The sequence below is a fragment of the Porites lutea genome, chromosome 1 (genome assembly GCF_958299795.1).
Source record: "Porites lutea chromosome 1, jaPorLute2.1, whole genome shotgun sequence".
Taxonomy (NCBI): Eukaryota; Metazoa; Cnidaria; class Anthozoa; order Scleractinia; family Poritidae; genus Porites; species Porites lutea.
In genome coordinates, this window is record NC_133201.1 from 38,505,471 (window position 1) to 38,519,387 (window position 13,917).

At 47.7% G+C, this 13,917-nt stretch overlaps 1 protein-coding gene across 1 annotated transcript in view; it reads right to left on the reverse strand.

Moving 5' to 3' along the window:
* Window positions 1-381: 381 nt before the first annotated feature.
* LOC140929440 (uncharacterized) overlaps window positions 382-13,917 on the reverse strand; it is a 39,104-nt gene continuing 25,568 nt past the window's right edge. Inside the window, exons 35-56 of the mRNA XM_073379240.1 lie at window positions 13,455-13,783; window positions 13,058-13,196; window positions 11,213-11,541; window positions 10,816-10,954; window positions 10,092-10,420; window positions 9,696-9,834; window positions 8,972-9,300; window positions 8,575-8,713; window positions 7,851-8,179; window positions 7,454-7,592; window positions 6,730-7,058; window positions 6,333-6,471; window positions 5,609-5,937; window positions 5,212-5,350; window positions 4,488-4,816; window positions 4,091-4,229; window positions 3,367-3,695; window positions 2,970-3,108; window positions 2,246-2,574; window positions 1,849-1,987; window positions 1,359-1,453; window positions 382-555 (exon numbers count right to left, since the gene is read on the reverse strand). Of these exons, the coding sequence (XP_073235341.1) occupies window positions 382-555; window positions 1,359-1,453; window positions 1,849-1,987; window positions 2,246-2,574; window positions 2,970-3,108; window positions 3,367-3,695; window positions 4,091-4,229; window positions 4,488-4,816; window positions 5,212-5,350; window positions 5,609-5,937; window positions 6,333-6,471; window positions 6,730-7,058; window positions 7,454-7,592; window positions 7,851-8,179; window positions 8,575-8,713; window positions 8,972-9,300; window positions 9,696-9,834; window positions 10,092-10,420; window positions 10,816-10,954; window positions 11,213-11,541; window positions 13,058-13,196; window positions 13,455-13,783 (4,949 nt within the window). The remainder of the gene's footprint in view (window positions 556-1,358; window positions 1,454-1,848; window positions 1,988-2,245; window positions 2,575-2,969; window positions 3,109-3,366; window positions 3,696-4,090; window positions 4,230-4,487; window positions 4,817-5,211; window positions 5,351-5,608; window positions 5,938-6,332; window positions 6,472-6,729; window positions 7,059-7,453; window positions 7,593-7,850; window positions 8,180-8,574; window positions 8,714-8,971; window positions 9,301-9,695; window positions 9,835-10,091; window positions 10,421-10,815; window positions 10,955-11,212; window positions 11,542-13,057; window positions 13,197-13,454; window positions 13,784-13,917) is intronic.

The window sequence follows — 13,917 nt, forward strand, 5'->3', positions numbered from 1 at the left end:
TACCTTGATTCCGACCTGTCCTTGCTCCGTGTAGTATTGAAAGTTGACACCGTCGTCACTGTACTGCACTTTGTACTTGGTTACCCACTGGCCGTATCCATTTCTGCCTTGCGTTGCTAGGCCGGTTACCTTGGCGTGCTTATTACCCAAATCAATCTGCAGCCACTGGCCGAGGTTATTGTGTTTAGCTGACCATGATCCTGCTTTGCCGGGAACTGCTTTAAAGTGGAGTCTTGCCTGGATGGCAGCATGATTGGCATCCCACTCCGTAGAAGCACGAAGTTGGCCATTTGAGATGGCACCGCTTTCCATGCCCAGAGCATCCTGACATTCTGGAGATTGAGAAATAAAAGAGACCGTTGGTCGAGTTCAAAAGGATCATTAAATTAAGCGACCTGCTAGCTGTGTTGTGGCGCGAAATTGCAATTGGACAACAATCATCGCTGCGCCATTTGTTTGAGCAAGACTTATAAAAGGCGGAAAGACGGTATAGTTCGGAGAGTTTGTTACGGAGCTAGCGAGTGGACCATTGACGACGCAGTTTTTGTGCACGGGCTGTTGTAAGAGTGGGTACAAAAATTTTCATGTACTTGGAAATTGTTGGCTCTGAAGGGCGGGCGGCGGGCGTTTTCGGTTTTGTGGCCACAGATGCCAATTTCTGACGCGTATGGAGGAGATTGTGCCAAAAAGTGGTAGGCTAACTTTGGTGACGAAAATGCAGCGTTACCTTTACACCCATACACCTCCACCCTCATGGATATGTGAGCGTGCCAAGCTGTTGGTCTAAAACGGATGTAGCGCGCTCTGATTGCATGGCTGAGCTCGTGGTAGACCACAGTGTCCTGGTCTGCGTTTCCAACAAACTCCTGAAAGTAGAACGTGGACTTTGTTTGGAAAAGATCCTTCAACTATGTATAGGTAAGAGGTTGTGAGGCTTAGAAAGGAAGCAACAGCAGCGTTTTGGACGGGTGCAAAAGCATGGGAGATTAGAGGAGTAACGTTGTTAACTTGGCGTTGGTTTTGCGCTTGGTGTTTGGCTTTTGCCGTGGACATTACGTAGTGGATATGTCAAGGAACGATAATTAGGTTAGGAGAGTTTGTGTCCAGGTAGAAAACGATCTTACCTTGATTCCGACCTGTCCTTGCTCCGTGTAGTATTGAAAGTTGACACCGTCGTCACTGTACTGCACTTTGTACTTGGTTACCCACTGGCCGTATCCATTTCTGCCTTGCGTTGCTAGGCCGGTTACCTTGGTGTGCTTATTACCCAAATCAATCTGCAGCCACTGGCCGAGGTTATTGTGTTTAGCTGACCATGATCCTGCTTTGCCGGGAACTGCTTTAAAGTGGAGTCTTGCCTGGATGGCAGCATGATTGGCATCCCACTCCGTAGAAGCACGAAGTTGGCCATTTGAGATGGCACCGCTTTCCATGCCCAGAGCATCCTGACATTCTGGAGATTGAGAAATAAAAGAGACCGTTGGTCGAGTTCAAAAGGATCATTAAATTAAGCGACCTGCTAGCTGTGTTGTGGCGCGAAATTGCAATTGGACAACAATCATCGCTGCGCCATTTGTTTGAGCAAGACTTATAAAAGGCGGAAAGACGGTATAGTTCGGAGAGTTTGTTACGGAGCTAGCGAGTGGACCATTGACGACGCAGTTTTTGTGCACGGGCTGTTGTAAGAGTGGGTACAAAAATTTTCATGTACTTGGAAATTGTTGGCTCTGAAGGGCGGGCGGCGAGCGTTTTCGGTTTTGTGGCCACAGATGCCAATTTCTGACGCGTATGGAGGAGATTGTGCCAAAAAGTGGTAGGCTAACTTTGGTGACGAAAATGCAGCGTTACCTTTACACCCATACACCTCCACCCTCATGGATATGTGAGCGTGCCAAGCTGTTGGTCTAAAACGGATGTAGCGCGCTCTGATTGCATGGCTGAGCTCGTGGTAGACCACAGTGTCCTGGTCTGCGTTTCCAACAAACTCCTGAAAGTAGAACGTGGACTTTGTTTGGAAAAGATCCTTCAACTATGTATAGGTAAGAGGTTGTGAGGCTTAGAAAGGAAGCAACAGCAGCGTTTTGGACGGGTGCAAAAGCATGGGAGATTAGAGGAGTAACATTGTTAACTTGGCGTTGGTTTTGCGCTTGGTGTTTGGCTTTTGCCGTGGACATTACGTAGTGGATATGTCAAGGAACGATAATTAGGTTAGGAGAGTTTGTGTCCAGGTAGAAAACGATCTTACCTTGATTCCGACCTGTCCTTGCTCCGTGTAGTATTGAAAGTTGACACCGTCGTCACTGTACTGCACTTTGTACTTGGTTACCCACTGGCCGTATCCATTTCTGCCTTGCGTTGCTAGGCCGGTTACCTTGGCGTGCTTATTACCCAAATCAATCTGCAGCCACTGGCCGAGGTTATTGTGTTTAGCTGACCATGATCCTGCTTTGCCGGGAACTGCTTTAAAGTGGAGTCTTGCCTGGATGGCAGCATGATTGGCATCCCACTCCGTAGAAGCACGAAGTTGGCCATTTGAGATGGCACCGCTTTCCATGCCCAGAGCATCCTGACATTCTGGAGATTGAGAAATAAAAGAGACCGTTGGTCGAGTTCAAAAGGATCATTAAATTAAGCGACCTGCTAGCTGTGTTGTGGCGCGAAATTGCAATTGGACAACAATCATCGCTGCGCCATTTGTTTGAGCAAGACTTATAAAAGGCGGAAAGACGGTATAGTTCGGAGAGTTTGTTACGGAGCTAGCGAGTGGACCATTGACGACGCAGTTTTTGTGCACGGGCTGTTGTAAGAGTGGGTACAAAAATTTTCATGTACTTGGAAATTGTTGGCTCTGAAGGGCGGGCGGCGGGCGTTTTCGGTTTTGTGGCCACAGATGCCAATTTCTGACGCGTATGGAGGAGATTGTGCCAAAAAGTGGTAGGCTAACTTTGGTGACGAAAATGCAGCGTTACCTTTACACCCATACACCTCCACCCTCATGGATATGTGAGCGTGCCAAGCTGTTGGTCTAAAACGGATGTAGCGCGCTCTGATTGCATGGCTGAGCTCGTGGTAGACCACAGTGTCCTGGTCTGCGTTTCCAACAAACTCCTGAAAGTAGAACGTGGACTTTGTTTGGAAAAGATCCTTCAACTATGTATAGGTAAGAGGTTGTGAGGCTTAGAAAGGAAGCAACAGCAGCGTTTTGGACGGGTGCAAAAGCATGGGAGATTAGAGGAGTAACGTTGTTAACTTGGCGTTGGTTTTGCGCTTGGTGTTTGGCTTTTGCCGTGGACATTACGTAGTGGATATGTCAAGGAACGATAATTAGGTTAGGAGAGTTTGTGTCCAGGTAGAAAACGATCTTACCTTGATTCCGACCTGTCCTTGCTCCGTGTAGTATTGAAAGTTGACACCGTCGTCACTGTACTGCACTTTGTACTTGGTTACCCACTGGCCGTATCCATTTCTGCCTTGCGTTGCTAGGCCGGTTACCTTGGTGTGCTTATTACCCAAATCAATCTGCAGCCACTGGCCGAGGTTATTGTGTTTAGCTGACCATGATCCTGCTTTGCCGGGAACTGCTTTAAAGTGGAGTCTTGCCTGGATGGCAGCATGATTGGCATCCCACTCCGTAGAAGCACGAAGTTGGCCATTTGAGATGGCACCGCTTTCCATGCCCAGAGCATCCTGACATTCTGGAGATTGAGAAATAAAAGAGACCGTTGGTCGAGTTCAAAAGGATCATTAAATTAAGCGACCTGCTAGCTGTGTTGTGGCGCGAAATTGCAATTGGACAACAATCATCGCTGCGCCATTTGTTTGAGCAGGACTTATAAAAGGCGGAAAGACGGTATAGTTCGGAGAGTTTGTTACGGAGCTAGCGAGTGGACCATTGACGACGCAGTTTTTGTGCACGGGCTGTTGTAAGAGTGGGTACAAAAATTTTCATGTACTTGGAAATTGTTGGCTCTGAAGGGCGGGCGGCGGGCGTTTTCGGTTTTGTGGCCACAGATGCCAATTTCTGACGCGTATGGAGGAGATTGTGCAAAAAAGTGGTAGGCTAACTTTGGTGACGAAAATGCAGCGTTACCTTTACACCCATACACCTCCACCCTCATGGATATGTGAGCGTGCCAAGCTGTTGGTCTAAAACGGATGTAGCGCGCTCTGATTGCATGGCTGAGCTCGTGGTAGACCACAGTGTCCTGGTCTGCGTTTCCAACAAACTCCTGAAAGTAGAACGTGGACTTTGTTTGGAAAAGATCCTTCAACTATGTATAGGTAAGAGGTTGTGAGGCTTAGAAAGGAAGCAACAGCAGCGTTTTGGACGGGTGCAAAAGCATGGGAGATTAGAGGAGTAACGTTGTTAACTTGGCGTTGGTTTTGCGCTTGGTGTTTGGCTTTTGCCGTGGACATTACGTAGTGGATATGTCAAGGAACGATAATTAGGTTAGGAGAGTTTGTGTCCAGGTAGAAAACGATCTTACCTTGATTCCGACCTGTCCTTGCTCCGTGTAGTATTGAAAGTTGACACCGTCGTCACTGTACTGCACTTTGTACTTGGTTACCCACTGGCCGTATCCATTTCTGCCTTGCGTTGCTAGGCCGGTTACCCTGGTGTGCTTATTACCCAAATCAATCTGCAGCCACTGGCCGAGGTTATTGTGTTTAGCTGACCATGATCCTGCTTTGCCGGGAACTGCTTTAAAGTGGAGTCTTGCCTGGATGGCAGCATGATTGGCATCCCACTCCGTAGAAGCACGAAGTTGGCCATTTGAGATGGCACCGCTTTCCATGCCCAGAGCATCCTGACATTCTGGAGATTGAGAAATAAAAGAGACCGTTGGTCGAGTTCAAAAGGATCATTAAATTAAGCGACCTGCTAGCTGTGTTGTGGCGCGAAATTGCAATTGGACAACAATCATCGCTGCGCCATTTGTTTGAGCAAGACTTATAAAAGGCGGAAAGACGGTATAGTTCGGAGAGTTTGTTACGGAGCTAGCGAGTGGACCATTGACGACGCAGTTTTAGTGCACGGGCTGTTGTAAGAGTGGGTACAAAAATTTTCATGTACTTGGAAATTGTTGGCTCTGAAGGGCGGGCGGCGGGCGTTTTCGGTTTTGTGGCCACAGATGCCAATTTCTGACGCGTATGGAGGAGATTGTGCCAAAAAGTGGTAGGCTAACTTTGGTGACGAAAATGCAGCGTTACCTTTACACCCATACACCTCCACCCTCATGGATATGTGAGCGTGCCAAGCTGTTGGTCTAAAACGGATGTAGCGCGCTCTGATTGCATGGCTGAGCTCGTGGTAGACCACAGTGTCCTGGTCTGCGTTTCCAACAAACTCCTGAAAGTAGAACGTGGACTTTGTTTGGAAAAGATCCTTCAACTATGTATAGGTAAGAGGTTGTGAGGCTTAGAAAGGAAGCAACAGCAGCGTTTTGGACGGGTGCAAAAGCATGGGAGATTAGAGGAGTAACGTTGTTAACTTGGCGTTGGTTTTGCGCTTGGTGTTTGGCTTTTGCCGTGGACATTACGTAGTGGATATGTCAAGGAACGATAATTAGGTTAGGAGAGTTTGTGTCCAGGTAGAAAACGATCTTACCTTGATTCCGACCTGTCCTTGCTCCGTGTAGTATTGAAAGTTGACACCGTCGTCACTGTACTGCACTTTGTACTTGGTTACCCACTGGCCGTATCCATTTCTGCCTTGCGTTGCTAGGCCGGTTACCTTGGTGTGCTTATTACCCAAATCAATCTGCAGCCACTGGCCGAGGTTATTGTGTTTAGCTGACCATGATCCTGCTTTGCCGGGAACTGCTTTAAAGTGGAGTCTTGCCTGGATGGCAGCATGATTGGCATCCCACTCCGTAGAAGCACGAAGTTGGCCATTTGAGATGGCACCGCTTTCCATGCCCAGAGCATCCTGACATTCTGGAGATTGAGAAATAAAAGAGACCGTTGGTCGAGTTCAAAAGGATCATTAAATTAAGCGACCTGCTAGCTGTGTTGTGGCGCGAAATTGCAATTGGACAACAATCATCGCTGCGCCATTTGTTTGAGCAAGACTTATAAAAGGCGGAAAGACGGTATAGTTCGGAGAGTTTGTTACGGAGCTAGCGAGTGGACCATTGACGACGCAGTTTTAGTGCACGGGCTGTTGTAAGAGTGGGTACAAAAATTTTCATGTACTTGGAAATTGTTGGCTCTGAAGGGCGGGCGGCGGGCGTTTTCGGTTTTGTGGCCACAGATGCCAATTTCTGACGCGTATGGAGGAGATTGTGCCAAAAAGTGGTAGGCTAACTTTGGTGACGAAAATGCAGCGTTACCTTTACACCCATACACCTCCACCCTCATGGATATGTGAGCGTGCCAAGCTGTTGGTCTAAAACGGATGTAGCGCGCTCTGATTGCATGGCTGAGCTCGTGGTAGACCACAGTGTCCTGGTCTGCGTTTCCAACAAACTCCTGAAAGTAGAACGTGGACTTTGTTTGGAAAAGATCCTTCAACTATGTATAGGTAAGAGGTTGTGAGGCTTAGAAAGGAAGCAACAGCAGCGTTTTGGACGGGTGCAAAAGCATGGGAGATTAGAGGAGTAACGTTGTTAACTTGGCGTTGGTTTTGCGCTTGGTGTTTGGCTTTTGCCGTGGACATTACGTAGTGGATATGTCAAGGAACGATAATTAGGTTAGGAGAGTTTGTGTTCAGGTAGAAAACGATCTTACCTTGATTCCGACCTGTCCTTGCTCCGTGTAGTATTGAAAGTTGACACCGTCGTCACTGTACTGCACTTTGTACTTGGTTACCCACTGGCCGTATCCATTTCTGCCTTGCGTTGCTAGGCCGGTTACCTTGGTGTGCTTATTACCCAAATCAATCTGCAGCCACTGGCCGAGGTTATTGTGTTTAGCTGACCATGATCCTGCTTTGCCGGGAACTGCTTTAAAGTGGAGTCTTGCCTGGATGGCAGCATGATTGGCATCCCACTCCGTAGAAGCACGAAGTTGGCCATTTGAGATGGCACCGCTTTCCATGCCCAGAGCATCCTGACATTCTGGAGATTGAGAAATAAAAGAGACCGTTGGTCGAGTTCAAAAGGATCATTAAATTAAGCGACCTGCTAGCTGTGTTGTGGCGCGAAATTGCAATTGGACAACAATCATCGCTGCGCCATTTGTTTGAGCAGGACTTATAAAAGGCGGAAAGACGGTATAGTTCGGAGAGTTTGTTACGGAGCTAGCGAGTGGACCATTGACGACGCAGTTTTTGTGCACGGGCTGTTGTAAGAGTGGGTACAAAAATTTTCATGTACTTGGAAATTGTTGGCTCTGAAGGGCGGGCGGCGGGCGTTTTCGGTTTTGTGGCCACAGATGCCAATTTCTGACGCGTATGGAGGAGATTGTGCCAAAAAGTGGTAGGCTAACTTTGGTGACGAAAATGCAGCGTTACCTTTACACCCATACACCTCCACCCTCATGGATATGTGAGCGTGCCAAGCTGTTGGTCTAAAACGGATGTAGCGCGCTCTGATTGCATGGCTGAGCTCGTGGTAGACCACAGTGTCCTGGTCTGCGTTTCCAACAAACTCCTGAAAGTAGAACGTGGACTTTGTTTGGAAAAGATCCTTCAACTATGTATAGGTAAGAGGTTGTGAGGCTTAGAAAGGAAGCAACAGCAGCGTTTTGGACGGGTGCAAAAGCATGGGAGATTAGAGGAGTAACGTTGTTAACTTGGCGTTGGTTTTGCGCTTGGTGTTTGGCTTTTGCCGTGGACATTACGTAGTGGATATGTCAAGGAACGATAATTAGGTTAGGAGAGTTTGTGTCCAGGTAGAAAACGATCTTACCTTGATTCCGACCTGTCCTTGCTCCGTGTAGTATTGAAAGTTGACACCGTCGTCACTGTACTGCACTTTGTACTTGGTTACCCACTGGCCGTATCCATTTCTGCCTTGCGTTGCTAGGCCGGTTACCTTGGTGTGCTTATTACCCAAATCAATCTGCAGCCACTGGCCGAGGTTATTGTGTTTAGCTGACCATGATCCTGCTTTGCCGGGAACTGCTTTAAAGTGGAGTCTTGCCTGGATGGCAGCATGATTGGCATCCCACTCCGTAGAAGCACGAAGTTGGCCATTTGAGATGGCACCGCTTTCCATGCCCAGAGCATCCTGACATTCTGGAGATTGAGAAATAAAAGAGACCGTTGGTCGAGTTCAAAAGGATCATTAAATTAAGCGACCTGCTAGCTGTGTTGGGGCGCGAAATTGCAATTGGACAACAATCATCGCTGCGCCATTTGTTTGAGCAAGACTTATAAAAGGCGGAAAGACGGTATAGTTCGGAGAGTTTGTTACGGAGCTAGCGAGTGGACCATTGACGACGCAGTTTTTGTGCACGGGCTGTTGTAAGAGTGGGTACAAAAATTTTCATGTACTTGGAAATTGTTGGCTCTGAAGGGCGGGCGGCGGGCGTTTTCGGTTTTGTGGCCACAGATGCCAATTTCTGACGCGTATGGAGGAGATTGTGCCAAAAAGTGGTAGGCTAACTTTGGTGACGAAAATGCAGCGTTACCTTTACACCCATACACCTCCACCCTCATGGATATGTGAGCGTGCCAAGCTGTTGGTCTAAAACGGATGTAGCGCGCTCTGATTGCATGGCTGAGCTCGTGGTAGACCACAGTGTCCTGGTCTGCGTTTCCAACAAACTCCTGAAAGTAGAACGTGGACTTTGTTTGGAAAAGATCCTTCAACTATGTATAGGTAAGAGGTTGTGAGGCTTAGAAAGGAAGCAACAGCAGCGTTTTGGACGGGTGCAAAAGCATGGGAGATTAGAGGAGTAACGTTGTTAACTTGGCGTTGGTTTTGCGCTTGGTGTTTGGCTTTTGCCGTGGACATTACGTAGTGGATATGTCAAGGAACGATAATTAGGTTAGGAGAGTTTGTGTCCAGGTAGAAAACGATCTTACCTTGATTCCGACCTGTCCTTGCTCCGTGTAGTATTGAAAGTTGACACCGTCGTCACTGTACTGCACTTTGTACTTGGTTACCCACTGGCCGTATCCATTTCTGCCTTGCGTTGCTAGGCCGGTTACCTTGGTGTGCTTATTACCCAAATAGATCTGCAGCCACTGGCCGAGGTTATTGTGTTTAGCTGACCATGATCCTGCTTTGCCGGGAACTGCTTTAAAGTGGAGTCTTGCCTGGATGGCAGCATGATTGGCATCCCACTCCGTAGAAGCACGAAGTTGGCCATTTGAGATGGCACCGCTTTCCATGCCCAGAGCATCCTGACATTCTGGAGATTGAGAAATAAAAGAGACCGTTGGTCGAGTTCAAAAGGATCATTAAATTAAGCGACCTGCTAGCTGTGTTGTGGCGCGAAATTGCAATTGGACAACAATCATCGCTGCGCCATTTGTTTGAGCAAGACTTATAAAAGGCGGAAAGACGGTATAGTTCGGAGAGTTTGTTACGGAGCTAGCGAGTGGACCATTGACGACGCAGTTTTTGTGCACGGGCTGTTGTAAGAGTGGGTACAAAAATTTTCATGTACTTGGAAATTGTTGGCTCTGAAGGGCGGGCGGCGGGCGTTTTCGGTTTTGTGGCCACAGATGCCAATTTCTGACGCGTATGGAGGAGATTGTGCCAAAAAGTGGTAGGCTAACTTTGGTGACGAAAATGCAGCGTTACCTTTACACCCATACACCTCCACCCTCATGGATATGTGAGCGTGCCAAGCTGTTGGTCTAAAACGGATGTAGCGCGCTCTGATTGCATGGCTGAGCTCGTGGTAGACCACAGTGTCCTGGTCTGCGTTTCCAACAAACTCCTGAAAGTAGAACGTGGACTTTGTTTGGAAAGATCCTTCAACTATGTATAGGTAAGAGATTGTGAGGCTTAGAAAGGAAGCAACAGCAGCGTTTTGGACGGGTGCAAAAGCATGGGAGATTAGAGGAGTAACGTTGTTAACTTGGCGTTGGTTTTGCGCTTGGTGTTTGGCTTTTGCCGTGGACATTACGTAGTGGATATGTCAAGGAACGATAATTAGGTTAGGAGAGTTTGTGTTCAGGTAGAAAACGATCTTACCTTGATTCCGACCTGTCCTTGCTCCGTGTAGTATTGAAAGTTGACACCGTCGTCACTGTACTGCACTTTGTACTTGGTTACCCACTGGCCGTATCCATTTCTGCCTTGCGTTGCTAGGCCGGTTACCTTGGTGTGCTTATTACCCAAATCAATCTGCAGCCACTGGCCGAGGTTATTGTGTTTAGCTGACCATGATCCTGCTTTGCCGGGAACTGCTTTAAAGTGGAGTCTTGCCTGGATGGCAGCATGATTGGCATCCCACTCCGTAGAAGCACGAAGTTGGCCATTTGAGATGGCACCGCTTTCCATGCCCAGAACATCCTGACATTCTAGAGATTGAGAAATAAAAGAGACCGTTGGTCGAGTTCAAAAGGATCATTAAATTAAGCGACCTGCTAGCTGTGTTGTGGCGCGAAATTGCAATTGGACAACAATCATCGCTGCGCCATTTGTTTGAGCAAGACTTATAAAAGGCGGAAAGACGGTATAGTTCGGAGAGTTTGTTACGGAGCTAGCGAGTGGACCATTGACGACGCAGTTTTTGTGCACGGGCTGTTGTAAGAGTGGGTACAAAAATTTTCATGTACTTGGAAATTGTTGGCTCTGAAGGGCGGGCGGCGGGCGTTTTCGGTTTTGTGGCCACAGATGCCAATTTCTGACGCGTATGGAGGAGATTGTGCCAAAAAGTGGTAGGCTAACTTTGGTGACGAAAATGCAGCGTTACCTTTACACCCATACACCTCCACCCTCATGGATATGTGAGCGTGCCAAGCTGTTGGTCTAAAACGGATGTAGCGCGCTCTGATTGCATGGCTGAGCTCGTGGTAGACCACAGTGTCCTGGTCTGCGTTTCCAACAAACTCCTGAAAGTAGAACGTGGACTTTGTTTGGAAAAGATCCTTCAACTATGTATAGGTAAGAGATTGTGAGGCTTAGAAAGGAAGCAACAGCAGCGTTTTGGACGGGTGCAAAAGCATGGGAGATTAGAGGAGTAACGTTGTTAACTTGGCGTTGGTTTTGCGCTTGGTGTTTGGCTTTTGCCGTGGACATTACGTAGTGGATATGTCAAGGAACGATAATTAGGTTAGGAGAGTTTGTGTCCAGGTAGAAAACGATCTTACCTTGATTCCGACCTGTCCTTGCTCCGTGTAGTATTGAAAGTTGACACCGTCGTCACTGTACTGCACTTTGTACTTGGTTACCCACTGGCCGTATCCATTTCTGCCTTGCGTTGCTAGGCCGGTTACCTTGGTGTGCTTATTACCCAAATCAATCTGCAGCCACTGGCCGAGGTTATTGTGTTTAGCTGACCATGATCCTGCTTTGCCGGGAACTGCTTTAAAGTGGAGTCTTGCCTGGATGGCAGCATGATTGGCATCCCACTCCGTAGAAGCACGAAGTTGGCCATTTGAGATGGCACCGCTTTCCATGCCCAGAACATCCTGACATTCTAGAGATTGAGAAATAAAAGAGACCGTTGGTCGAGTTCAAAAGGATCATTAAATTAAGCGACCTGCTAGCTGTGTTGTGGCGCGAAATTGCAATTGGACAACAATCATCGCTGCGCCATTTGTTTGAGCAAGACTTATAAAAGGCGGAAAGACGGTATAGTTCGGAGAGTTTGTTACGGAGCTAGCGAGTGGACCATTGACGACGCAGTTTTTGTGCACGGGCTGTTGTAAGAGTGGGTACAAAAATTTTCATGTACTTGGAAATTGTTGGCTCTGAAGGGCGGGCGGCGGGCGTTTTCGGTTTTGTTGCCACAGATGCCAATTTCTGACGCGTATGGAGGAGATTGTGCCAAAAAGTGGTAGGCTAACTTTGCTGACGAAAATGCAGCGTTACCTTTACACCCATACACCTCCACCCTCATGGATATGTGAGCGTGGCAAGCTGTTGGTCTAAAACGGATGTAGCGCGCTCTGATTGCATGGCTGAGCTCGTGGTAGACCACAGTGTCCTGGTCTGCGTTTCCAACAAACTCCTGAAAGTAGAACGTGGACTTTGTTTGGAAAAGATTTTTGAACTATGTATAGGTAAGAGGTTGTGAGGCTTAGAAAGGAAGCAACAGCAGCGTTTTGGACGGGTGCAAAAGCATGGGAGATTAGAGGAGTAACGTTGTTAACTTGGCGTTGGTTTTTCGCTTGGTGTTTGGCTTTTGCCGTGGACATTACGTAGTGGATATGTCAAGGAACGATAATTAGGTTAGGAGAGTTTGTGTCCAGGTAGAAAACGATCTTACCTTGATTTCGACCTGTCCTTGCTCCGTGTAGTATTGAAAGTTGACACCGTCGTCACTGTACTGCACTTTGTACTTGGTTACCCACTGGCCGTATCCATTTCTGCCTTGCGTTGCTAGGCCGGTTACCTTGGTGTGCTTATTACCCAAATCAATCTGCAGCCACTGGCCGAGGTTATTGTGTTTAGCTGACCATGATCCTGCTTTGCCGGGAACTGCTTTAAAGTGGAGTCTTGCCTGGATGGCAGCATGATTGGCATCCCACTCCGTAGAAGCACGAAGTTTGCCATTTGAGATGGCACCGCTTTCCATGCCCAGAACATCCTGACATTCTAGAGATTGAGAAATAAAAGAGACCGTTGGTCGAGTTCAAAAGGATCATTAAATTAAGCGACCTGCTAGCTGTGTTGTGGCGCGAAATTGCAATTGGACAACAATCATCGCTGCGCCATTTGTTTGAGCAAGACTTATAAAAGGCGGAAAGACGGTATAGTTCGGAGAGTTTGTTACGGAGCTAGCGAGTGGACCATTGACGACGCAGTTTTTGTGCACGGGCTGTTTTAATACTCGGTACAAAAATTTTAATGTACTTGGAAACTGTTGGCTCTGAAGGGCGGGCGGCGAGCGTTTTCGGTTTTGTGGCCACAGATGCCAATTTCTGACGCGTATGGAGGAGATTGTGCCAAAAAGTGGTAGGCTAACTTTGGTGACGAAAATGCAGCGTTACCTTTACACCCATACACCTCCACCCTCATGGATATGTGAGCGTGCCAAGCTGTTGGTCTAAAGCGGATGTAGCGCGCTCTGATTGCATGGCTGAGCTCGTGGTAGACCACAGTGTCCTGGTCTGCGTTTCCAACAAACTCCTGAAAGTAGAACGTGGACTTTGTTTGGAAAAGATCCTTCAACTATGTATAGGTAAGAGGTTGTGAGGCTTAGAAAGGAAGCAACAGCAGCGTTTTGGACGGGTGCAAAAGCATGGGAGATTAGAGGAGTAACGTTGTTAACTTGGCGTTGGTTTTGCGCTTGGTGTTTGGCTTTTGCCGTGGACATTACGTAGTGGATATGTCAAGGAACGATAATTAGGTTAGGAGAGTTTGTGTCCAGGTAGAAAACGATCTTACCTTGATTCCGACCTGTCCTTGCTCCGTGTAGTATTGAAAGTTGACACCGTCGTCACTGTACTGCACTTTGTACTTGGTTACCCACTGGCCGTATCCATTTCTGCCTTGCGTTGCTAGGCCGGTTACCTTGGTGTGCTTATTACCCAAATCAATCTGCAGCCACTGGCCGAGGTTATTGTGTTTAGCTGACCATGATCCTGCTTTGCCGGGAACTGCTTTAAAGTGGAGTCTTGCCTGGATGGCAGCATGATTGGCATCCCACTCCGTAGAAGCACGAAGTTGGCCATTTGAGATGGCACCGCTTTCCATGCCCAGAGCATCCTGACATTCTGGAGATTGAGAAATAAAAGAGACCGTTGGTCGAGTTCAAAAGGATCATTAAATTAAGCGACCTGCTAGCTGTGTTGGGGCGCGAAATTGCAATTGGACAACAATCATCGCTGCGCCATTTGTTTGAGAAAGA